Source organism: Schistocerca nitens, chromosome 5 (genome assembly GCF_023898315.1).
Source record: "Schistocerca nitens isolate TAMUIC-IGC-003100 chromosome 5, iqSchNite1.1, whole genome shotgun sequence".
Taxonomy (NCBI): Eukaryota; Metazoa; Arthropoda; class Insecta; order Orthoptera; family Acrididae; genus Schistocerca; species Schistocerca nitens.
Genome location: NC_064618.1, coordinates 728,306,978 through 728,334,049, shown reverse-complemented (window position 1 = coordinate 728,334,049; position 27,072 = coordinate 728,306,978). Strand labels below are relative to the sequence as shown.

The following is a 27,072-nucleotide window of genomic DNA, read 5'->3' as shown; positions in this document are numbered from 1 at the left end:
GGATGGACTGTTGCATTGGCAGAGGTTGGCACACAATGACGGTCGGGGATGTGAAAAGGGAAGAGGTGGTAGGAGGGTTCGGGGGCATTAGGTTACCAGAGGTTGAGGCTAAAATAATTTCAGGAGCAGAGAATATGTTGTAAGGATAACTCCCTTCAGCACAGTTCAGGAAAGCTGGTGGTGACAGTTCTGTCCATGCTAGAATGAAACTTCTTTTTTCTTCTCTGACATAAGAATGACTTACACGGCATGCCGGCTTTCTTGACAGCAAGATGCCCCACTTCTCAACACAAGTGCATTCAGGAGATTTCCTTTCTTCTTCTTATGAAATCACACCAAGAACATTTAGCGGGAGGAGATGGTTATCTTGTCAGGAAGTCTGATAACCTTTGCAAGAAGAAAGGAATGCTGCTGGGTGCATTCGTGTTTTTACTGAGATTCTATAATGAAGGTATTATTCCTATGTTTGCCAGAATTGCCCATTATGTTGATAAGAAAATGGCTGATGAGATTAAGAAGCATGCCAGTTTTGCCCTAGTATGTGAACACATTTGTTTTACATGTAGACAATTGGAGTTTATATCTGAAGATTTATATTATTTGCATTTGGAGACTTCATCTACGCTGTGTAACTGCATCATGAGAATGGTTGGATAGTTCCTCGTGGACAATTTCGGACTCAGTGCAGAAGAGCACTGTCAGTCATCAGTCATCTAAGTTTTATTAACTGTATCCTCAAGCCACCATATCTAATGATGACACCCATTGACAGATTGTGATTAATTTCATTAACATTTATGCATTGAGCAAGCTGTGTCCCACTTTCCTGAGTACCTGGTGGAAGAAATCAGGCAGGTCATCTCCCTCAAGGTTTGTCGAGCACCACCCCCAGGCAGCAACATTTCATCTCCTGTAAGGACGGCCATCTGATGCATGAGAGAAGATCAAGATTTATTTATTCTTCCAGCCAACAAAATCAGTGTTGTAGTTTGTCTCTCACATGGAGATTATTTGGCTAAACAGGATCTTTTATTGGAGGACTTGGCTTGACGAAGACTACACAATACATTATGGAATGAATAAAATGAAAGACTCTTTCACTTCTTAAGGAGAGCTCATTTTCTGATGAGGTGGTTAAAAAACTTCACACTGAAACTGCTGTTGCCCCTCAAGTTATATGGCTTACTTAAGGTTCACAAACATGGGATTCTTATTCATTCAGTGAGAGCTATCTGGGTGCTTCTACCTACAGTTTGGACAAATATTTACCTTTTGTTCTCAGCTTCCATCTTGAAAATAGTGAGCATCAAATTTCTAATACATTGGAATTAATCTGGTGTTTGAAGTCTTTGTGCTTTGGTCCTTCAGACTTGCATATTAGTTGTGATGATGTGTCACTTTTTACCCATGTGCTCTGGAAGAGTCCCTATTGTTAAATGGTGAGAAACTCAATGACTAAACAACTAAGTTATGTCATCATATGCTAACATTGACATGTTTTTTATTTATTTATACATATTTTGTGCAAACTGATGGAGTGTATGGGGAGCCCTCTTTTATCCTTAGTCACCAATCTTTTTAGGGAAGACTTTGAAGATGTGGCACTCAGGAATTTGTTTCTGAAACCCACTTCTTTATTTGGAGATATGTTGATGATAATTTTCTGGTTTAGCCTCATAGGATTGATACTCTGAATCATGTTTTAGATCTTTTTAATTGTCTCCATCCTAGTATCAGATTTGTGAAAGGATGGCAAACTTCCTTTTCTTGATGTTTTGGTTCACAGAAATGACAGTGGGACATTGGGGTATAATGTATATAGTAAACCTACACTTACTGGTCATTATCTTCATGTGACTAGCTGTCTACCACCACACCAGTGGACTTTGGTGAAGAGAGCCTGTGGCATTTCTGACACACAAATTTTGATTCTGGAATTTGTTTGTAAACAAAATGGTGATACTGACCAACAAATATGTTGTGCTCTTCAGTTCTGACCACTGGGGAAACCGTTGGAGGAGACTTGTAAATCTGTTCCTTTTTTACCATTTGCTCCGCCACACACCGTCAGGTGGCTTGCGGAGTATGGATGTAGATGTTGATGTAGATATCCTTAACCATTTCAAGAATACTAAGAAGATATGACATCAAATGTGTATTTATGCCACCAGCTAAGATTAGAGCCCTTCTTGGCTCTGAAAATATGACTTGGGACCAAGGAAACTGAGTATACACATTCCTTGTCTTTGTGTGGTGGCTTTTATTGGCCAAATTATCCCTACTACTCAGGGCCGACTTTTAAAACACCATCATCACACTCGTTTGCTCCAGCCAGAGAAATCTGCAGTGGCAGATCACTGTTTTAATGAGGGATATAAGATGGTGTGTAATGCACTGCAAGTGATCACTCTTACTTCCTGCTACTGGGAATATGTTCTAAAGGAATCTATTGAAATTTGTTTACCCGATAATTTTGTTAATAGGGATAAGGGTTTTTCTTTAACTAAGACATGGTATCTGAATTTGTCTGATATTAAACAACAGCAGTTTTGATTTCAGCCAGTGGGTTATTTTAATTAGTGTTCTGCTAGTGATATATTGTTTTGCATATTTCTTCTTCCAGTTTGCTACTGGTTCACTTGCACTTGAGGGCAGCAGTGCTGCTGTTCACAGATGTGCGGTGAGTCAGCTGTGGTGTATAAAGGACTCACTAATTCTGTTCAAAACTCAGTTCTGGTAACATTGTGCATCAGCATACTCATCTGAAGATGACGGCGAGTCGGTCAATTGAAAAAAAAAGTGTGAAGATGACTACATTATCTGGCTGCTTACCTGAGCAGAGTATCATCAGTCATTACTAAGCCATGGCCCAACCTATCAATAAATTGTAGCACATCTTTCCTGCAAAGATTCTGATGCATGGGACAAGTTAGTGAGAGGGCACATGTGTGCTGGAAAAGGGGGATTTGACGGTAGACTGTGAGACAAGGTGAGGTGGAGGGAGCTGAGTGGCTGAAGTGGACTGAAGCAGTGTGGTGCTAGCCCATGGCCTTCTGGCTTCCAATGCTCCAGGGGTCCAATAGAAGATGTCAGGGTAACAAAAGATGTGGAGCATGGAGAGTGTGACACTGGCGGTCCAAAGGATCTGGTCTACCTGTAGTAGGATCGGCTGTTGAAGGTGTGACCTGTTGGGATTACATCCACTGACCTTCCTGCCACCACCACCACCACCACCACCACCACCACCACCACCCAGAACAGCTGTCTTCAACACCAACTAACAATATGGTGAGAATGTACTTGGTGTGGAATATTCGAACAGTGGTTCTGTTTCTGTGCTGCATTTAAGTGTTGGTCAATGCAGGTTAATTTGACAGTTAGTTTATGGCTCTGCAGTAACGGTTCCCACCAGACCTATAATGGTCGTTAGTTGCACTGTTGGTAGCTGATATTTAACCAAGCTCTATAGAGTGGTTCTGCTCAGCCTCCCTGTATTATAAATGTTTCCAGATTAACGGTACTTGTGTCCACTGTGTGGTATTCTATGTATGATAGATCACAATGCCCATCCCTACCAGGGCATTAACCCGCAGGCCCCAGTCGTATTTATGTTGCTGATTGTGAATAAAAATAAAAATATGACAGTTGCAAAAGTTCACTGCAGAACTGAATGTCATACTCGTGAAACCTGTCAGCACCAAAATGACATGGAGGAAGCTCTATAAGCAGGAAACTGCAGGGTGAGCTGCAATTCCAAAACAACTCATCAGTGATGCAAATACACTCCTGGAAATTGAAATAAGAACACAGTGAATTCATTGTCCCAGGAAGGGGAAACTTTATTGACACATTCCTGGGGTCAGATACATCACATGATCACACTGACAGAACCACAGGCACATAGACACAGGCAACAGAGCATGCACAATGTCGGCACTAGTACAGTGTATATCCACCTTTCACAGCAATGCAGGCTGCTATTCTCCCATGGAGACGATCATAGAGATGCTGGATGTAGTCCTGTGGAACGGCTTGCCATGCCATTTCCACCTGGCGCCTCAGTTGGACCAGCGTTGGTGCTGGACGTGCAGACCGCGTGAGACGACGCTTCATCCAGTCCCAAACATGCTCAATGGGGGACAGATCCGGAGATCTTGCTGGCCAGGGTAGTTGACTTACACCTTCTAGAGCACGTTGGGTGGCACGGGATACATGCGGACGTGCATTGTCCTGTTGGAACAGCAAGTTCCCTTGCCAGTCTAGGAATGGTAGAACGATGGGTTCGATGACGGTTTGGATGTACCGTGCACTATTCAGTGTCCCCTCGACGATCACCAGTGGTGTACGGCCAGTGTAGGAGATCGCTCCCCACACCATGATGCCGGGTGTTGGCCCTGTGTGCCTCGGTCGTATGCAGTCCTGATTGTGGCGCTCACCTGCACGGCGCCAAACACGCATACGACCATCATTGGCACCAAGGCAGAAGCGACTCTCATCGCTGAAGACGACACGTCTCCATTCGTCCCTCCATTCACGCCTGTCGCGACACCACTGGAGGCGGGCTGCACGATGTTGGGGTGTGAGCGGAAGACGGCCTAACGGTGTGCGGGACCGTAGCCCAGCTTCATGGAGACGGTTGCGAATGGTCCTCGCCGATACCCCAGGAGCAACAGTGTCCCTAATTTGCTGGGAAGTGGTGGTGCGGTCCCCTACGGCACTGCGTAGGATCCTACGGTCTTGGCGTGCATCCGTGCGTCGCTGCGGTCCGGTCCCAGGTCGACGGGCACGTGCACCTTCCGCCGACCACTGGTGACAACATCGATGTACTGTGGAGACCTCACGCCCCACGTGTTGAGCAATTCGGCGGTACGTCCACCCGGCCTCCCGCATGCCCACTATACGCCCTCGCTCAAAGTCCGTCAACTGCACATACGGTTCACGTCCACGCTGTCACGGCATGCTACCAGTGTTAAAGACTGCGATGGAGCTCCGTATGCCACGGCAAACTGGCTGACACTGACGGCGGCGGTGCACAAATGCTGCACAGCTAGCGCCATTCGACGGCCAACACTGCGGGTCCTGGTGTGTCCGCTGTGCCGTGCGTGTGATCATTGCTTGTACAGCCCTCTCGCAGTGTCCGGAGCAAGTATGGTGGGTCTGACACACCGGTGTCAATGTGTTCTTTTTTCCATTTCCAGGAGTGTACATGTAACAGGAAATCATGGTGGTGAAGCCATAAACCCTAGACTATGGAGCAATGGAAGAAATCATCTGGTCAGATGAGCCTTATTTCACATTGTTTCCACCTTCTGGCAGAGTTTACACCCCAAGAGTGGGACAAGGGAGGTGTTCGGTGATGATTTGGACTACTGTATAATGGTATTTGATAGGTCCCATGGTTGCTCTGCAAAGCTGCATTACTACCAAGGATTGTGTTTCCATTTTGGGTGATCAAGTCCAGCCCATGTTTCATTGTTTGTTCCCCAATGATAATGCTGTGTTCCAAGTCAACAGGAACCCTGTTCACACAGCTCACATCATCCAGGACTGGTTTTATGAACATGAGGGTGAACTGTCACCTCTCCCCAGGCCACCATGGTCACCAGATCTCAATATTTTTGAGCCTTTGTGTCCTGCTTAGGAGAGAATGGTGCATGATTGCTATCCACCCCCATAATCATTTCATGATTTTGCCATTATTTTGCAGGTAGAATGAAAACCATACAGGACCTGTATTTATACATACTGAGCTAACGGAAATCTGTTTTGAATGACAATGGTTTTCCTACACCATATTAGGCCTGGTTAAGTGGTATGTTTTTGGTGTTTCCAAATTTTTGTCCACCTTTTGTATGAGATATAAATTAAACGCAATCATTTGAAAATACAATTCAAGAAATAAAATTTTCAGTTGTCCATCCTAAAATAACACAGTGAGTATGAAAAATGATATTATTTGAGCACATGAAACCACACAAAAACACACTGTCAGACTTCAGGTTATCTCTATTGCCACATTCTGCTTTTTGTGAAAGGACTTTTTTTCCCCTCTTAAACCAAAATTGTGAATGAATAGTAAACTGAATAGATACAGTTTTATTGTATAGAATTAGTTGATTTGATGCAGCTACAAGAAGAATGAAATGTTGTTATTCATTTGTAAGGGAAATCCTGTTCAAGTCATTTGCAATGTCCATACCGAACATGCTTAATGTTTAAGACTGGGTACATGTGTAAAGTGGTTGAACACATTGGACAGTAACGATCTGAAACAAGCAGGAGCATTTCAGAAATGTAGTTTAAAACTGTGCATTTGGAGTGAAGCTGAGGTTCTTGTTGTTTGATTTCAGTAGGGAACCTATTTTGTTTGTTCATTTGTACATGTGCTTCATATTTAACAACCAACACAGAGCGTGTGTTAAAGTTTAGAAGTGTTATTCTTTACTATGGTACACAAAGAACTCAAATCAGAGGAATAGTCACTAATACTGTTACAAATAAGAATTCATTGTGATGTAATGTATGGGGGAGGGGGGAGTTAATTGTACATCATAACATAGTGGCTCATGCAAAGCTGTTTGTTGTGGAGGTGTTCATCATCTGAGTTCTTAAGAAGTTTAATAAAATTAATTTCAAAAATTGCTGTTGATCATTACTAACAGATCTCCTCCTTCCACCCCCACCCCCTTTCCCCTCTACAAGTTTCCAGATTGAATTTTGCATGAGCCTAATGGTACGTGTATTATTATTTTTTTCTATTTTTCAGATATCATTCAGCCTTCGTGACGAGTGCAAAGGATGCACAATCCTTCAAAAACATCGAAGTGCTGATCTTCAAAGTTGTTTTTCCCACTTGTTTGGTATGACCATTGGTCAGACCCTGGCACCTGTACAATACAAAGCAGATAACTTGACCATACGTGGGTACATTGGGAAAGAGTCCTCAAAGTATAAAAACTTACAGTTTGTGTATGTTAATAAAAGAGTTGTGCTGAACACAAAAATACATCAATTAGTGAATAATATGTTAGCAAAGAGCTCTATTTTAAGAGCCAATGGGCCATGGCGTTACAAGCCCATACCAAAGGAAATGAGTTCCAAAAGTCTACTGTCAATGCCAAACCTTAATCGACGGAATAGATTTGGTGTTTATGTTCTTAATTTGCAGTGTCCATATGCAGATTATGACATATGCTTTGATCCTAAGAAAACAGTAATTGAATTCAGGAATTGGAAGCACATACTAAATTGTTTTGAAGAATGTATGAGACAGTTTCTAGAGAAAGAAAATTTGATAGATAGTTCTCTTGTTGAAGGAACTGAAGTTCCTGGAACCTCACCACTGACATTTCTTGAGACCATCGAAAAGGAAACTTTCCAAAACCAATCCACAGAACCAAGCTGTGATGAGGAGCCATTTACACTCCACATCAAACGTGCATTTCATGGGGTACCAGCCAGAAGAAGTGGCATTTTAGAAGTTGATAAAACAACAGTTAATTATGAAGAAACATCTCACAGAACTTCAAATAAACCCAAGTGCACTGACAAATATATAACTAATGAAGTTGCAGTAGGAGATACTTCTGCTTATTCATGTACTAAGTTCCTAAAGAAACAAGAAACTTCATTTGCTGAAACTAGCACAACATATAAGCAGTTGAGTTGTGATACACCAGTTTCTTCAACAGATGTTTTCCTTACATCAAATACAATGGATCGAAAGCTCTGTAAAAATAGTGAAGTTCCCACTTCAATGTCTGTGCTATCAGAATCAGATGCTGTGACTCCTTTTTCTTCTAATGTTTCAGACGTGTTTACTTTGCAGCAAAAGTCTTGTGGAAATTTAGGCATGTATAAGTCTCAAAAGGAGTTTTATCCTTTTTGTGGAAAGGAAATTACTGTTTCGGAAGACAGTAGAAGTTTGGTATCCTCAAGTAGTCTTAAAGAACATCAGGATATGAGTTTTGAGATGCATAATGACCAGGCTTATAATCACAGTGTGGAGACAGGAAACCAGAAATTCAAAACTCATATGACAGCAGATAAATTTGTTCAATCAGGTAACAATGTATTCAAACAAAAGTTACATGTATCTAGTTTGTTGGCTAACTGCAAGTCTTTGCCATCAGAATGTAATGAAACACAGGGGTCTCCTCAAAAGCTGAATCAACAGTCAAGTAGGGAGCAAACTTATTTTTCTACAGATTCTTCAGGGAGTGATCAGAAACAATACTTCCTTCCTAATGCCCAGGTGTCTAAGAACAATCATGAAAGGATGAAGGAAAGTGGAAAACATAGTAGCTTTATGAATGCTGAAGAATTTGTTCAAACCTGTGATAAGGAATTATCACAAGAATTACATGAACAAGACCAAATTTATCCATCAGTGCACAAGAGAAATCAATATGAACACACAAGTGCTGAGGATCCAGCATGCAATTCCACTGCATTTAACAATGAAGATTGTAAGATGACACAAGATATACAACTTGCGCATCTCAAAGAGGTAACATTTGAAGAATGCACACAGAAAAAAACACATCAAATATCTGCAGGAGAATCACTTAGCATTAATGATATATTTTGTGTTACAGAAGGGGACTTTGCAACTATAGACGTCATTAGATCTCCTTATTTTACAAATGACAAAGGATTTTCTGATAATGAAATGAAAGTAGCAAGTCCAGACTCTGATGTGAATAATTATTCCACATGTGAGGAAAATCTGATGGCAAATGGTGTGTCTTGCCACAAAGAGTGTGATGCAGGTGGTCATTTTAATGATTTTGTAAAAGTAAATAGGAACAGGAAGAGAGTCAGCCGTGATGGAAGTGATGCGCCAAGTGAAAAACAGAGATTACTTGAAATCACAAAAGTAACTAATGTGATAAATTCAAATGTATACTTTGATCAGTCTTATAATGGAAATTTACTAAATGAAGACAGGGAATCTGCTGGTGAAGAAGAAAAGAAATTTTTTTGTCACTACTCACCACAGGAAGGATTGAGTCACTCAGTAGTCAATGAGAAATTGAGAGAAACTGAGATCCCACAAGAAGCTTATAGTAGTCAAATGACAAACAGTGAAGAACAAAGTGAAGACACTAATAAATCACAATTTTGGCTCCAACTGTTTGATTCTTCTGGAAGAGCCTTTTATGTTCATAGTGATAGTGGGGTGACATCATATAGTGCACCAGCAATAGAAAATATTAACATGAAATACACGATTGAAGGACGATACAGTTTCCTGCCAAAAGGCATGTCACCAGGAGTCCAGAAAACAGTACTTCACAACAAGAGTGACTTGAAACCAGGGACTCGGCAGGAGCTCCACAAAATGCTACTGAATGATGTCTCTTATACAAATGAATCGGCTGAAGCTAAATGGAGAAATGCTGTTGGTTTGGAAAGTGCAGGTGAGATTTTTGTGGATTTAAGTATATTTTTAAGTGCACAGAAAAGTTTAATAAATCCAGAAAGGACATTTCATATGTGTCATATGACATGTCATAACCATTTCTGTTAAAAAAAGTAGAAAGTTAGTTTGTAGTTTAAGCAGTTATTGTGAGTGTAAGTGTACTAAATGAAAATTATTATCTGTGTGTAGATACAAGAATAAAATTAGTTCAGAAAAGCTATGACATTTACATTGTCTTCCCTTTTATACACTTAAGTGACAAAAGTCATGGGATAGTAATATGCAAATATACAGATGGCATTAATATCGCATACACAGGGTATAAAATGGCACAGCACTGGTGGAGCTTTCACTTGTTCTCAGTGATTCATGTGAAAAAGTTTCCAACGTGATTAAGGCCACACACAGCGAATTAACAGACTTTGAACACGGAATGGTAGTTACAGCTAGATGCGTGAGACTTTCCATTTTGGGAATCGTTAGAGAACTCAGAAGAGAACCACAGTGTTAAGAGTGTGCTGAGAATACAAAATTTCAGGCGTTACCTGTCACCATGCACAACACAGTGTCCAACGTCCTTCACCAAGAGCAATGGCTTTAGGATATAGTTGTTGAAATAACACAGAAATCAATGTGGGATGTACAGTGAACATATCCTTTAGGACAGTGCAGTGAAAGTTGGCATCAATGGGCTATGGCAGCAGAAGACCAATGCAAATGCCTTTGCTGACAGCTCAATATCACCTGTAATGCTTCTCCTGGGCTCGGGATGATATCGGATGGGCCCTAGATGATTGGAAAACTGTGGCCTTGTCAGATGAGTCCTGATTTCAGTTGGTAAGAGCTGATAATAAGTTTCGAGTGTGATGCAGACCCCATGAAGCCATGGACCCAAGTTGTCAATGATGCACTATGCAGGCTGGTGGTGACTCCATAATGGTGTGCCCTGTGTTTGCATGGAATGGACTGTGTCCTCTGGTCCAACTAAACTGATCGTTGCCTGGAAATGGTTATGTTCGGCTACTTGGAGACTATTTGCAGTAGTTAATGAACTTCATGTTCCCAAACAATGATGGGATATTTATGGATGACAATGCACCATGTAACTGGGCCACAATTGTTCACAATTGGTTTTTTGACATGACTATGAAGTCTTTCGCGACGGAGTCCTTGACAGCTCAAATGAATTATCTGGCCACCCAGATTGCCTGACATGAACCCCATTGAACATTTCTGGGACATGATCTAGAGGTCAGTTCATGTACAATATCCTGCACTGGCAACACTTCACAATTATATATGGCTACAGAGGCAGAATGGCTCAATATTTCTGCGAGGGCTTCCAACAACATGTTGAATTGATGCCACATCTAGTTTCTGCACTATGCCAGGCAAAAAAAGTCCTTACAATGAAATGAACACCCTTAGCTGCTTACAGGCGTTGACATACATCAATGGGGACAGATGAAAATGTGTACCCCGACCGGGACTTGAACCCGGGATCTCCTGCTGACATGGCAGACGCTCTATCCATCTGAGCCACCGAGGACACAGAGGATAGCGCTAAGGGTGTTCATTTCATTGTAATTTCATTCTAACGATCTGCTTGGTCACTGATGGTATCTGTTCTTTCGGACAGGTCCGAAAGAACAGATACCATCTTAGTTAAAAAAATAAATAAATAAGGCTAGATAGAAAACTCACACATGTTCACACAAGCACAACTTGCACACATATGGCCACTGTGGTCTCTGGGTGCTAAGGCATTTTGCCTTAGCACTCAGGGACCACAGTGGCTCTGTGTGTGTGTGTGTTTTATCCAAAAGCTGAGTAGCATTCTTTTTCATTGTACCTGTTAACAACTCAACACTACCTCTATCAGGTGAGCATGAATCTATTATTTCCATATTATTGTACAGTTATGTAGTTTGTTATTTTTATCATACAAACTGATGAATAGTTGTCAACCATCCTTTATATAAATAGCACTTTATGAATTTTTTTTTTATTGTTTACAGTAACACTGCAGTAAGTACTTAGCTTTGTTGTCATTGGGAATGTGACTGTTATCATTATTTGACACTTAATTACTGTAAATACATGTATGCTGACACTTCTGCAGATGAGCTAAAACTAAACTTTTAACTGTATCTTCTACAGCAGCTTTTTAATCACCACAGTATCCAAATTTAGCAACACTGTCAAATTTTAGCAATATTTACAGTGTCAGTGTTGTGAGTTGTACCACGCTATGCTGCTATTGGTATGAACATAAGAGAAGTGCTTTTTTGTTAAGTTGGTCAGGAAACAAAGCCTTCACACAGGACACAGACATCCACTCCCTCCTGTAGGCAAGAAAGGGCAAGTGTATGTGGAAATTATTTTTCTCTGTTGTTTTGTAGGTGCGTGAATCAAGATTGAATTAAAATTGGTCATTAATACTAGCAGCAAATTCCTGGAAATCTTATGGGGTAGTAGGTGCATAAGAGTAGCAAGATTTTTGAAGCCCACTCTGCAGAATGTTTGGTCATCTGCTTAGCACAGTGTGTTAATACTCCCTTTTGCTGAATGAATGTGTTGTTTGCTTCTGCTACATTTCTGCAAAAGATGATTTAATGAGACAAAAATAATTATAAATGTGCAAAATAAGTTAGCACCCTTGTAAACACAAGGGGAGAGACTTCACGGTGCAAAAGATGCTGAATGGAGTTCCTTGAAAAATTTATATCTGTAGTTTTGTCTCAGTGGACTACAAGGAATTTTACACATTGGTTTTCATTTAGTGTATGTGTGTTTGTGGTACCTGCAGGTAAGTTTTGCTTAATTAGAATTACAAATATGTTTCTTTGTTAGAGTCATCATCATCATTCTGACATGACTTAGTACTTGGAAGACTGTTTCAGTCTAAAATTAAAGTTTTCCTTCCTTGTCTTCATGGAACATTCTGCAGCTCTTCTGATGTTTAGTCTGTAGTTTAGGACATTTTTTAGGATTCTTTTGGTGAGCATCTGTTTGAAATGTTGTAATGCTTCTTCTTAATACTGATGTGCTTACTCTAATATTAGTTGCAGTCCAAATTCATGCAGTATATTTCGATTTCTTTTTCTGTCTCATACTGTGTAGGCTATTATCCATTTCTTCATTCATACATTCATTCCACTGTGGCATTACCTATAATTTAAACTCAGACTGTATTGATTCTTACACAAATTATGCAATATACATTATAACCTCGCACACAGTACTACCTCCCATCACTGTTTTTATTTCTAGCATTAGTAATAATAATAATAATAATAATTAGAAAAAACTATTCCTATTATTTAAATAGAAACTACACTTACTATCAAATCTAGCTATGTCTGCTACTAATACAAAACATCCTTTCTTGTCTTTCAAATTCCACGATGCACTCCATTGCATCCTGATCTGTAGGCCCCCCCTGCCAGTTCCTTTGGCCCTATTGAGAGTGTTGTGGTTACATCTGCCTCTTTCACTATGTTTGCTCCTGGGTTGCAGGGGCAATTTCCCTGTTCTGAGGGAGCATCATTGTTGCTGGTAAGGAATGCAGCCACACACTGGCTCACGTCTTCCCAGTTCTGGTTCCTTGGGTGGAAGCACAGCCCACAGCTGCATTTCACTCTAGTGTTGTTACAATGGCTGTGCATGCAAAGTTGACTGTTATTCTGCCGCAATTGCTAACCGCAGCTATCTTCATTGCGTTGCTCCTCGATCTTCTATTGCAACCTCTCGTAGTCCAGTAGATGGGGCTTGAATGATAAGATGATGTGCTACCCAAACTTTCTTTGAAATAGTGTTGTCAGTGTTGCCCAAGATCTGCTATTCTGTCTTGCAATGCAGAATCTCTGTGAATCAAGACTTCCATGCTGATTCAGTTGCTGCCAGTCATTGTCAGCAACGTTGGCATACAGAAGACATCCCCAGATAGTGCAGCCACACACCAGCTCACATCTTCCCAGTTCTGGTTCCTTGGGTGGAAGCACGGCCCACAACTGTGTTTCGCTCTAGTGTTGTTGCAATGGCTGTGCATGCAGAGTTGGATGTTCTTCTGCCGCAACTGCTGACCTCAGCTGTCTTCACTGCATTGCTCCTCGATCTTCTGTTGCAACCTCTCATAGTCCAGTAGATGGGACTTGAATGATAAGATGATGTGCTGCCCAAGCTTTCTTTGAAACAGTGTTGCCAGTGTTGCCCAAGATCTGCTATTCTGTCTCACTATGCATTATCTTCTTGACACCAAGATTTCCATGCTGATTCAGTTGCTGCCAAACAGTATCAGCAACATTGGCATACAGAAGACATCCCCAGATAGTATGTTCTGATATACCTTCTCCACCATATGCACACTTGGAGGTTTGTCTTCTACCAATTTGATGCCAATAGCCAGTGTAGATCTCACGACCAGTCAAGAAGTGTGTTGGGCCTCTTGAGGATTCAGATGCCTTATTCCCAGCCTCTGTTTTGTATTTGGCAGAAAACAATAGGTACACCATGCTGTTTGCACATCATCCCATCATTTTTGCAACAGTTGGAGTATCTTATTATGAATTTGCTACTTGCTTGTGGCATGTATTCCTATTGTTCTTTCTTCAGCCAATACATTGCTGCTTTTTTCCATATCTGGAGATCAGTTGGACATATTCCAAGTATTACTTGCAATGCCTCATCTGATACATTGCCAAAAGCTCCCATCAACCAAAGAAGTATTCCCCATTGCACCGTGTTTACTATGCGTGTTGATGTTATGAGCAGAAGTCTGTACATACAAGCACGCACACAATATCCCATGATTGCAGTTAAGATAGTGTGATGATACATTCTTATTGTTTGCATTGGCAGTGTATAATCATAACTGGAAAGACTAATAATTTTGTTCATCATGTTCCCGGCTCTCTTGCTCATTTCTTCAAATGTGGTTTATAATTTCGTCATTTGTCCAAGGGGATGCCTAAGTATCTGTTCGTGGACTTCCTTCCTATCCGCATTGTTCATTCCATGTAAACACAGCACACACCATTATGGAGTCACCACCAGCCTGCATAGTGCATCGTTGACAACTTGGGCCCATGGCTTCGTGGGGTCTGCATCACACTCAAAACTTATTATCAGCTCTTTGATGAAGGACTCTGAGAGGTGAGTATTTGTAGTATTCTTTTTCATTGTCCCTGTCTGTGACTCAGTGCCTCCTCTAAGTGGTGAGTAGCAGTCTATTAAACTATCCACATTGTTCAACAATGGGAAGTCCACAATACAATAACAACTGAACCCCGCATGACTCAATTTATCCATGATCCACTCCTACTGCACCTAAATCATCTCCTGTTAACTTTCCACAATTTTCTATCCTTGAACATTTCCTCATCTTCATTCCACAAATCCCTCAACATGGAAACCAACCTCACATCCACAAAAATAATTACAATCTACCATCTTACAAAAGAAGTTCGCAGTAACTGTCAACATTGGACATGTTCGTGCCCTGTTGCCAAACTACTTTTGGTTAGTATTCACAGAAATTAAAAAATGTTGTATTAGGGCACAAGAGTTTGTTGTTATGTGTCATGATCAACTTTGGTACTACAATCCATGATTGATTATGAAATTATATCACAAGTGCTACATTGCCAGTTACAAACAAAATCATGGTTGAAACTTTCTGGCAGATTAAAACTGTTTGTCACACCTGGACTATAATCCAGCTCCAAGTCTTTTGCAGGCATTGGTATTACCAACTGAGCTATTTGAGCAAAGTTCATGATCCACCGTCACAGTTTAGCTTCTGCCACTGCCTCTTTCAACTTCACAAAAGCTCAGATGTGTGCCTTGCTGACAAAAGCTCTGATGCCTATCTTGGTGTATTAGCACTCTGGAAGGAAATGATACTGTGAACAAATAACTTAGTCACAGCCTAGGGCAATCTGTTCCAGTGCTATCCTACAGGGCATGGGTGACCACAAGCGCCCATCATCCTTGCCATGGGCTGGCACAGGTAATAAAGGCTACCTGCCAGGCTCCCCTATGTACCATGTTTGTGTGTATGAGACATTTGCCTATCCCTGCCCTCAGACACTCAACCAAGGCCTACAGTCATGAATGCCATGGCCTGACTGCCAGGCTGCACACATGTGAGATGTTGTACACTCCTGCCCACCTCTGCCCATCATTGCCTGACTGAGGACACTCGAGCTAAAATGGCAGAAATGAAGTTTCAAAACTGTCTGCAACAGCATTAGAGTGAAAATTCATTCTGAAAACAATATCCTAATGTGTGCTTAAGCCACTTCTGTGCAGTATCCTTTCTTCCCTGTGTGCTAGTCCAGCAAGGTATACCAGAGAGCTTCTGTGAAGTTTGAGAAGTAGGAGATAGCTATTGGTATTGTACCTGAATGGTTCAGTCAGTAAGAACATTGCACATGAAACTCAAAGTTCCATGTTTGAGACCTAGTCTAGCAACAGTTTTAAATAGTCAGACATTTTCAAAATAGCACCCACTCCACTGAAGAGTAAAAGATTTATTCTGAAAATAAAACAAAATCAGGATTTTTTCATTTCGTACACATAACTGTCATTCATCCGCAAGTGAGCTGTTGACTCTTTTTAAAATGAAATTCCTTGAAACTTGCATTTTAAGAGACATTTAGTTTTGAATGAATCTATCTGATAAAAGAAATCTATATGTACTTAACTGCAGTCCTATTCTATCTTGTAAATATGTAAGTTAGAACAATTCATTTAAAAGACATCTTTAAAATTTAGATGGTATCTACTAGAATATTTGGTTTTTTCACTTTATGACAATACAGTGAATGCATTTAACTCAAATTTTTTTGTATTCTTAATTATTACTGTTTATTTACAAAAATATTTATGTTCCCAATGCAGAGTCTAAAAAACTTGTGAAGAAACTATTACTTGATGCTGAAAGCCGAATGAAGCACTCCAGAAAGCCCGATGAATCATTGTATGAAAAGAAACTTGCAAAGTTGTCAGCAAAAGTATCGCAGATAATGTATCCGACAGAATATAAAAAAAATATATTTTGTAATATGCATGTAAGTATTATTTCTCAATAACATGTATACTGATTCATAAATTGTAAAAATGACATTGGAATAGGATGGACTTACAGTCTCATGCTCATATATTCAGTGATGAATGTGTTAAATCTGTGTGGAATGGGAATTACTCAGCAGAACATTTCAGTGAGTGGAACAGTGGTAGTTACGTTAGATGCTGTGTACAGATTGTTTATGAGAAACATAAAATGCACTTAATGCACCATTGATTGCGCTGCTTGATGATTGTGGCCTTTGTGCCTAGAATTGTGGAGTTGACTGAAGCTGTGTGAAATCCCTTTCAAAGTAAACATCCATGACATAACACATTGCACATGGTTTTACCATATTGAATTAAGTTATTTAACCCATAAGTTTAACCAGTTCATCATTAGCTTCACTCACAAATTATTTTAACGGTACAGGTGGGAGAAAAACTAATGGAAATGGATGTGGATCCAGTGATGGGTTCAGAGGGGGGTTAATAGTTTCTAACCTACTCCTCTCTCTCCATTTCCACCCCAAATATAATGTGCTGTCACTCCCACTTCTGACGTACCTTAGTGGCGTAAGATTTTGATAATGATAATAACACCAACATATAAACATAAATAACCTTTTTTAATTTAATAATATCAGTTTGCTTACATTAATGCTTAGTACATGACTTTAGCTTAACTTGCAAGAATAATAATTTATGTGACATGAAATTGAAGTGTGCACTCAACCATTATCAGTATTTTAATTGTGAACACTGGCTTGCAAAATATGGCTGTGCAAGCATGTAAGTGAGAGAAATGTTATTTTTTTAGTCATTATCACCTATAGTCAGGAAAGTTGAGTGCAAAAAACATGCCAGGCGAACATTCACTCAGCATGGTACGGTCTGGAAACAAAATGGGGTACAGTCAACAGTCATGAATGCCATTAATTATCACTATGTAATAAAAGACCCTTATTACTTGTCATCAAAGTTACAGTTTGGATTAAAAAAGGAGGGTCAATCGAAAATGTTATTTTTTCCTTTGTATGTGAAACATTTGCAGGGTTAAATGATTCATTGAGGACTGTAGCCACCTTTGCTGCTTTGACAAAAGGATTATTTTGTATGGATCATGCTATGCTTTTGCATAAGTCAGAACAATGTGGAATTAGGGGGAAAGCTCACCAGTGATTGTTTCCATATCTCATAAATGTGAAGCACAATGCTTTCCTCCTGTGGTAACAAACAGAGAACTCTGTTTTGCTGTAAAGTGAAAGAAGGGTTCTATCTTGGGCAAATTCCTTCTTTTTATTTAATCAATGATTAAGCATTCTGTTCTTCCAGTGACAAAAATATCATTGTAAAAGACTTGTAATATAATGTAAATGGTTTAGCTAGTAGGTTAACAGATAAGATCAGCTCATGGCTTACAAAGCAGTAGTTATTATTTAAGTGCAACTAAACTTAATGTACTTAGTTTCTGACCAAGAGCACTTAAAAGGAAAGAAAAGTTCTCGCAGCATTGTGCTGTGGTGATATGGTGTAAAAATGGTACACCCTGTGTGAGTGTAGGCTTCTAAGCATGTGGATGCATTGCTATGTCGATTGCCAGACCAACTGATGCATATTTGAGTAAGAAAAATTCTATTAAAATCACCATAAAAATTATGTTCCTGTACATTGTTTGCTCATCTACACACACACACACACACACACACACACACACACACACACACACAGAGAGAGAGAGAGAGAGAGAGAGAGAGAGAGAGAGAGAGAGCAGCATGCTTGTATGTATGTCCAGTACCTCCTCCCAAGCCCCTGGATCGATTTCAACCAAATTTGGTACACGGATAGAAAACTTCATTAGTATCAGCACTGCATTTAGAACCCCCTTGCTCTCATGGGAGTGGACATAACTCAGAGAAGTGTTTTTCAGCCACTGTCATGTAGGCTGCCCTGCACGACAGGCACATTGTATGGGAGAAGAATTGGTCTGCCTTACCAACCTGCTTTTCATTGTATGGGAGAAGAATTGGTCTGCCTTACCAACCTGCTTTGCATTGTATGGGAGAAGAATTGGTCTGCCTTACCAACCTGCTTTGCAAGGCAGTCTTCACATCAGGGGCAAGAAATGATTTTCCAGCCCCCAAGACATAGGCTGCCCAGAATGACAGGAGTGTTTTGTTGTAGTATGAGCCACCCTTATCAACCTGTTGTGCAGGCAACTTACATGTCAGTGACAAGAAATGGTTTTGCACACCCTGATGTGTAGACTGCCATACGAAGCAGTTCAATAAGGCAGGCCAATATTACTCCCACACAACATGCCTGCTGCACAGGTTAGCCTACATGGCAGGCATTGAATAAACAATTTTTTGCCCATATCTATGCTCCTGTGGGAAAACCATTTCTTGGCCCTGATGTAAAGGCTGCCCTGTACGATAAGTGTGATGTGGGAGTAGTATCGGACTGCTTTATCAACCTGTTTTACAGGGGCTACTCATGTGGCTGGGCAGAGCTGGGGGTATGTTGTGATGGATGGAGGAGGGGGTAGACAGAAAGAGGGGCAGGGGCATGGTTAGGGAGAGAGGAGACAGGAGCAGATGGGCAGAGAGGGGCCAAGAGGAACAGGGAAGGGGGGGGGGAGGAGAGGGACAGAAAGAGATGGATAGGGTGGAGATGGTTAGCGAGAGGAGATGGATCTGGACAGGCGGCAGTAAGAGATGATTAGGAAGAAGTGGGGAGGAATAAGTGGACAGCGAGAAGAGGCAGAAGGAGATGGATAGGAACAGGGCATTAGGAGGAGGTGGAAAGGGAGATAGGGGCAGGAGGAGATAGGTAGAGAGTGAGGATGGGAATAACATGGACAGAGAGAGAAAGGAGGAGGAGATGAACAGAGGGAGGGGGAGGAGGAGAAGATGATGCAGGAGACATGTGGAAGGAAAAGAAGGGTAGTGGGTAGGTGGAACAAGTAGAGGGGAGAGGAGAAAATTGACAGAAAGAGGAGGAAGAAGAATAATGGACAGAGAGATGGGTGAGGAAGATATGGTCAGAGAGAGGGTGGTGGATGAAATGGACAAATAGAGGGAGGAGGAAGAGAGAGACAGAAAGAGGTGGGAAGATGAGGTAAGCAGAGAGGTGGAAGGGGAGGGGGGAAGGAGATGGATGCAGAGAAGGGGTAGGAGGCATTGTGTCCAATATAGGCATTGAATCCGTATGTGAGTGAAGCCATAGCGAAAAGTCTAGTTTTCAAATATTTTTGGGTCTTGAATTACTTTGTCCTTATGTACTCCTTTAACAAATTTTCCATCAGAATGGAGAACTTCAGTTTTAAATGTAGACAGGAGTGCATCCTCCATGGGGAAAATGTTTCGTATAGAATTCACATTTTTCAGCAACAACTGCCATTGAAGAGTACATGTACTGGCTGCTATGCAAATCTAAAACAACCAAGACATTTAAAAGCATTTTCAGTGATGTATGCAATATTTTACTACTTGGTTTTTGGAACAAACTTGTTACTTATTATTGTGACATTAGCCAGAAATCTGTTTTTCAAGATGATTAAAGATGGAACTATGCTTGCCCGAAGCATATCATAAGCTGTATATGATTCTTGGGTAGTGCCAGGTGGGAAGCATCTCAGGGAATCCAGCCAGCAGTTTCATGAGTTCATGTTTAATTGCCTCCTGAAGACGGGTTGTGATGTTACTAATCCGGTTTTAGACTGAAGTCCATGACAGCACCTTAAATTTGTAGTCTTATTGAAAACAATGTAGGTATTCAGTGAATTCAAATCATAATGAACACAATACCAATGCTTTAAGTTACACTAGTCTACACCTTTAATATGTTTAAATTATATTTGAGCAATTACCAGTTTACTGTGCACTTTAATTTATAATTCACAAAAAACAAGTTGGAAAATACATAATGTGTCCCAGTTCTTACAGGACTGCTTGTGTGAAACTGAAAACTGCAATGCTATCTCATGGCGAGTTGTGATGTTACAATCCTTGAAATTTCAAGAACAGCAGTGTAGGAAGTCAAAGCTGTAGCATTGCTGCTGCAGGTGTCCTGGCCATGAATGTAACAGTATGTGTCAGACACTTGTCAGAAAATTGCAGTGGAACAATAACAAGACATGATCAAGTTTTTTTGAGTCTTTCAGAATTTGTGGGTGAGAATTTGTCGATTTTGACACAGATACCAAGAGACAGGTTCCTGGTTGCTTCTCCATGACAACACCTCAGCCCACAGAGTGAAGACTGTGTACAAGTTTTTGGGCAGCAAATGGTTCACAGTCCTGGATCACCAATCGTGTTTGCTGAATTTGGTTCCATCCAACTACTAGTTGTTCGCCAAATTGAAGACGGCCATGGAAGGTCAGTTTTATGATGCAGCTAAGGACGTCCAAGAAAATTGTACTGCAGTACTAAATGCAAAAGGACTACAGTGACTGCTTCCGAAAGAGGGCTACAGTGACTGCTTCTATACACTTTTAAAATGATTTCAGATATGTTTTGATTCAGAGGGAGTCTATTTCAAATAAGTACAGTGGTTTTGTGAATGTAATACATGACTTTTATTTTTCATAGCTACAGCCCTAATGGAGTTAGGACAAACTGTGCACTGCATGATTATTTCAGTGGCAACATTGTAAACATTAATTTTCCGAAAATAATGATTTATGAAAAAATAATGCATTCGGCACAGTCTAAAAGTGAGTCACCAAATTGTGTAATACAATGGTAAAAAGACTGATATTAACAATCTGGCAGACACAGTTTAGACGCATACTGAACAAAGTTTATCAAAATATTCAGCAAAGAGATGTTGACTTGCTAGTTACTAATTGTAGCGTTTACTGGGGCCATAGGATAAGAAAGGGTGCAAAACAATTAAGTTGCAGCTACAGTAACGCAACACATATTTATTAGTATTCTCAAAGTTTTAACAAGTCTGTCAATATTTTATTATTATTATTATTATTATTCCATTCTTTGATCACATTATAAATTCCTTTGATGATGACCGGTTTCAGTCAGTGATGACCATCTACAGACTTACAAAATAAAAAACTATACACCTAGTGGGCAGTCTATTTCTCAAAACAATACAAAACACTTCATATCACAACATACTCTCACACAAACTGGGAAATGTACAGATAAAGTAAGGTAAAGAATACCTGTTTTGCACCATTCCCTAATGTGATAAAGCCGTAATGGCATCATCAAAACACATAAATACACTCAGCAAAGCATTGTCAAGTAGAACTAAAATGTGTAAAATAGGTCACATTGTCCACACAGTAATTTTGCAACTGGTGTTACTGTACAAAACCTACTGAAGTGCAGTAGCTACCAGAAATTTGTTTGCCTATCTGCTTCGAAACAAGGCTCGTGGAGTAGAAGTCGAAACAAGGCCCCTGGAGTAGACAGCATTCCATTAGAACTACTGACACCCTTAGGAGAGCCAGTCCTGACAAAACTCTTACCATCTGGTGAGCAAGATGTATGAGACAGGCAAAATACCCTCAGACTTCAAGAAGAATACAATAATTCCAATCCCAAAGAAAGCAGGTGTTGACAGATGTGAAAATTATCGAACTATCAGTTTAATAAGTCACAGCTGCAAAATACTAATGCAAATTCTTTACAGATGAATGGAAAAACTGGTAGAAGCTGATCTCGGGGAAGATCAGTTTGGATTCCGTAGAAATGTTGGAACACGTGAGGCAATACTGACCCTACGACTTATCTTAGAAGATAGATTAAGGAAAGGCAAACCTACATTTCTAGAATTTGTAGACTTAAAGAAAGCTTTTGACAATGTTGACTGGAATACTCTCTTTCAAATTCTGAAGGTGGCAGGGATAAAATACCAGGAGTGAAAGGCTATTTTCAATTTGTACAGTAGGAATATGGCAGTTATAAGAGTTGAGGGGTATGAAAGGGAAGCAGTGGTTGGGAAGGGAGTGAGACAGGGTTGTAGCCGGTCCCCGATGCTATTCAATCTGTATATTGAGCAAGCAATAAAGGAAACAAAAGAAAAGTTCGGAGTAGGTATTAAAATCCATGGACAAGAAATAAAAACTTTGAGGTTCGCCGATGACATTGTAATTCTGTCAGAGACAGCAAAGGACTTGGAAGAGCAGTTGAATGGAATGGACAGTGTCTTGAAAGGAGGGTATAAGATGAACATCAACATAAGCAAAACGAGGATAATGGAATGTAGTCGAATTAAATCGGGTGATGCTGAGGGAATCAGATTAGGAAATGAGACACTTAAAGTAGTAAAGGAGTTTTGCTATTTGGGGAGCAAAATAACTGATGATGGTCGAAGTAGAGAAGATATAAAATGTAGACTGGCAATGGCAAGGAAAGCATTTCTGAAGAAGAAAAATTTGTTAACATCGAGTATAGATTTAAATGTCAGAAAGTCGTTTCTGAAAGTATTTGTATGGAGTGTAGCCATGTATGGAAGTGAAACGTGGACAATAAATAGTTTAGACAAGAAGAGAATAGAAGCTTTTGAAATGTGGTGCTACAGAAGAATGCTGAAGATTAGATGGGTAGATCACATAACTAATGAGGAGGTATTGAATAGAATTGGGGAGAAGAGGAGTTTGTGGCAAAACTTGACTAGAAGAAGGGATCGGTTGGTAGGACATGTTCTGAGACTGACAGATGTAGTCACTGATGAGTATCTAAAGGTGGTATATTTTGGCCTCTTTCAGTCACACATTTCCTACGGCATATTGTTATGTGGACATTCTTGCTTTGTCAGTGAAATTCTGAAAATTCAAAAAAAAGTAATCAGAATAATGAGCAAAGTTAAGCCCAAGGAACACTGCTGCCCCCTCTTTATCAAGCACATGATATTAACTGTTGTGAATCTATACATCTACACAGCACTGCTTTATGTCAAAAGCAACTTAAATGAGTTCGAGACGAGAGAGAACATACATCCCCACAACACCAGAGGCAAACTGGACTTCGACGTACCAAGACACAGACCCACAAAGACTGCAAACTCACACAAAATAATGAGTTTAAAATTCTTCAATAAACTTCCAGCATCTGCTCGGTCACTGACCAGTAATATTTTCAAACGTAAGGTTTATGACTGGTTACTCAAACACCAATTTTATAAGATAACAGAATATTTTTAAATAATAATTGACATTAGTATATAAGAATATTCCTAAAAGAAAAGGAATTAAATTGTAAAAACTTTACTGTAAAGTTATTGTTAATTGTATATTTAATGCTCAGACCTATTCTGCTGTAAGTGGTCAATGGTGAATAAACTGAATACTGAGGGATCACCAATTTAGTACTGGAGGGCAGCGTGGAGGGTAAAAATCGTAGAGGGAGACCAAGAGATGAATACACTAAGCAGATTCAGAAGGATGTAGGCTGCAGTAGGTACTCGGAGATGAAGAAGCTTGCACAGGATAGAGTAGCATGGAGAGCTGCATCAAACCAATCTCAGGACTGAAGACCACAACAACAACAACATATGCTCCATAGATGTTGCTATTGTGGGCTTAGATGTATTATTCATTTATGGAAGAACCATAATCTGATAAAAACACATTAGGTAAAATACACTCCTGAAAATGGAAAAAAGAACACATTGACACCGGTGTGTCAGACCCACCATACTTGCTCCGGACACTACGAGAGGGCTGTACAAGCAATGATCACACGCACGGCACAGCGGACACACCAGGAACCGCGGTGTTGGCCGTCGAATGGCGCTAGCTGCGCAGCATTTGTGCACCGCCGCCGTCAGTGTCAGCCAGTTTGCCATGGCATACGGAGCTCCATCGCAGTCTTTAACACTGGTAGCATGCCGTGACAGCGTGGATGTGAACCGTATGTGCAGTTGACGGACTTTGAGCGAGGGCGTATAGTGGGCATGCGGGAGGCCGGGTGGACGTACCGCCGAATTGCTCAACACGTGGGGCGTGAGGTCTCCACAGTACATCGATGTAGTCGCCAGTGGTCGGCGGAAGGTGCACGTTCCCGTCGACCTGGGACCGGACCGCAGCGACGCACGGATGCACGCCAAGACCGTAGGATCCTACGCAGTGCCGTAGGGGACCGCACCGCCACTTACCAGCAAATTAGGGACACTGTTGCTCCTGGGGTATCGGCGAGGACCATTCGCAACCGTCTCCATGAAGCTGGGCTACGGTCCCGCACACCGTTAGGCCGTCTTCCGCTCACGCCCCAACATCGTGCAGCCCGCCTCCAGTGGTGTCGCGACAGGCGTGAATGGAGGGACGAATGGAGACGTGTCGTCGTCAGCGATGAGAGTCGCTTCTGCCTTGGTGCCAATGATGGTCGTATGCGTGTTTGGCGCCGTTCAGGTGAGCGCCACAATCAGGACTGCATACGACCGAGGCACACAGGGCCAACACCCGGCATCATGGTGTGGGGAGCGATCTCCTACACTGGCCGTACACCACTGGTGATCGTCGAGGGGACACTGAATAGTGCACGGTACATCCAAACCGTCATCGAACCCATCGTTCTACCATTCCTAGACCGGCAAGGGAACTTGCTGTTCCAACAGGACAATGCACGTCCGCATGTATCCCGTGCCACCCAACGTGCTCTAGAAGGTGTAAGTCAACTACCCTGGCCAGCAAGATCTCCGGATCTGTCCCCCATTGAGCATGTTTGGGACTGGATGAAGCGTCGTCTCACGCGGTCTGCATGTCCAGCACGAACGCTGGTCCAACTGAGGCGCCAGGTGGAAATGGCATGGCAAGCCGTTCCACAGGACTACATCCAGCATCTCTACGATCGTCTCCATGGGAGAATAGCAGCCTGCATTGCTGCGAAAGGTGGATATACACTGTACTAGTGCCGACATTGTGCGTGCTCTGTTGCGTGTGTCTATGTGCCTGTGGTTCTGTCAGTGTGATCATGTGATGTATCTGACCCCAGGAATGTGTCAATAAAGTTTCCCCTTCCTGGGACAATGAATTCACGGTGTTCTTATTTCAATCTCCAGGAGTGTACTTGTAAATTTTGATAACTGTTATAGAAACCAATTGTGATAAAATAAAAGACAAATAAAGTTAACCATATAAAATTATTAAAAGGAAATATATAAAGATAACAGGTCTGACACTTTTATGGTGAATTTACAGTCAAAAATAAAATATACGTAATACACTGCCTATAGCAACCTATAAATTACCTATGAAAGATAAAATTTCTATCAGACAAAATAACAGAATAATAATCAACGCCCTCTGTTGGCTTGGCCTCCAGGATGTTACGTAGGTGCACAGCGATCATAAGAACTTAACCACTAGAGGGCTTTTCATACATCGTGATTTTTCCCACAGAAAATGTTTATACAACATACCAACAGTCGATAAATAAAATTATATAGTCTGGGCATACAATGCATGAATAGGTAGGATATAATCAGTTACAGGATTAGAGAACAAATGTATGGAAGTAAGGCAAATGCATACTGTTCTTGACATAAATCAGCAAGAAGGCTAGATATAAATAAGCGAGGTATTAAGTGGTTATCGTAGTATGTTATCAAACAAAGCAAAGTAGGTGTTGGGCACATAATCGCTTTGTCCATTGAGTACCTTTGCAACCTCATGCTTTTTGGCCTTGTAAATGTCCAACTCCTCCACGAAGTTGAGAGCATGACCCTTCTCTGCCCTGTGTAGAATATGCCTACAATTCTCAATATTCCCTGTAGTGTGGTCAGTTTCTGCTAAATGCATTCCCAATGCAGTTTTCTTACGTGCCTACAAATGCTCCCTGAATCTTATTTTAAAAGAATGGCCGGTTTGAGCAATATAAAATTTATTACAACTGCTACAAACGATCTTGTAAACCCCGGAACCATCAAATCTATCAGAATTATTACTCAAGTTATGCTTTATATGGAGTTTCAGAGTGTTGTTAACTTGAAAACCACATCTAACCTTAGATTTCCTGAAAATCTTTTCTATTTGTTGGAACATTTGTCGGTAAAATTTCATTGGAATAGTTTTCAGTTTTTCTTTATTACTTCTTTTTTCTGGGTGATTGTGGGTCTGCCTACTATTTACTATATGTTTTTTTATCCTATTATATGGGCATGTAATATCATTAGCAGAAAAACTGTGGGCCACTGCAATTTGCTTTAATATACCAAGTTCTTGGCATATTTCATTGTTGGCCAATGGTAATCGAAAGAGTTGGTGGATCATAGAGGTGAAAAAGGCCCTTTTATATCATGGCAGATGGCATGAACTGGCACCGATAACAGTATTTGTACATGTAGGCTTTCTGAATATGAAAAATTGATGCCTGTTATCAAGCTTCTTAATAGTAAGGTCTAAATATTTAATGGAGCCCGCTTCTTCTAGTTCTGCAGTAAAAGCTATTTTTTGGTGCATGCTGCCTATGGCTTGATAAAATGCGGTAACCTCATTCTCATCACCCTCTAACAGTAGCAAGATGTCATCGACATAATGTGTATAATATGTGGTCTTGTTTCTTTAAAGACAGTACTGCCATTAGACAATTTTTTATTTGCGGTGTTTCATTTAA

General features: G+C 40.8%; 1 protein-coding gene across 2 annotated transcripts in view; it reads left to right on the top strand.

The window, feature by feature from the left end:
- The window catches only part of LOC126259962 (DNA mismatch repair protein Mlh3-like), a 169,167-nt gene that overhangs the window by 78,182 nt on the left and 63,913 nt on the right, over positions 1-27,072 (top strand). For both annotated transcript variants that reach the window (XM_049957073.1, XM_049957074.1), the window contains 2 exons: positions 6,767-9,422; positions 16,328-16,497. In XM_049957073.1, the coding sequence (XP_049813030.1) occupies positions 6,767-9,422; positions 16,328-16,497 (2,826 nt within the window). The remainder of the gene's footprint in view (positions 1-6,766; positions 9,423-16,327; positions 16,498-27,072) is intronic.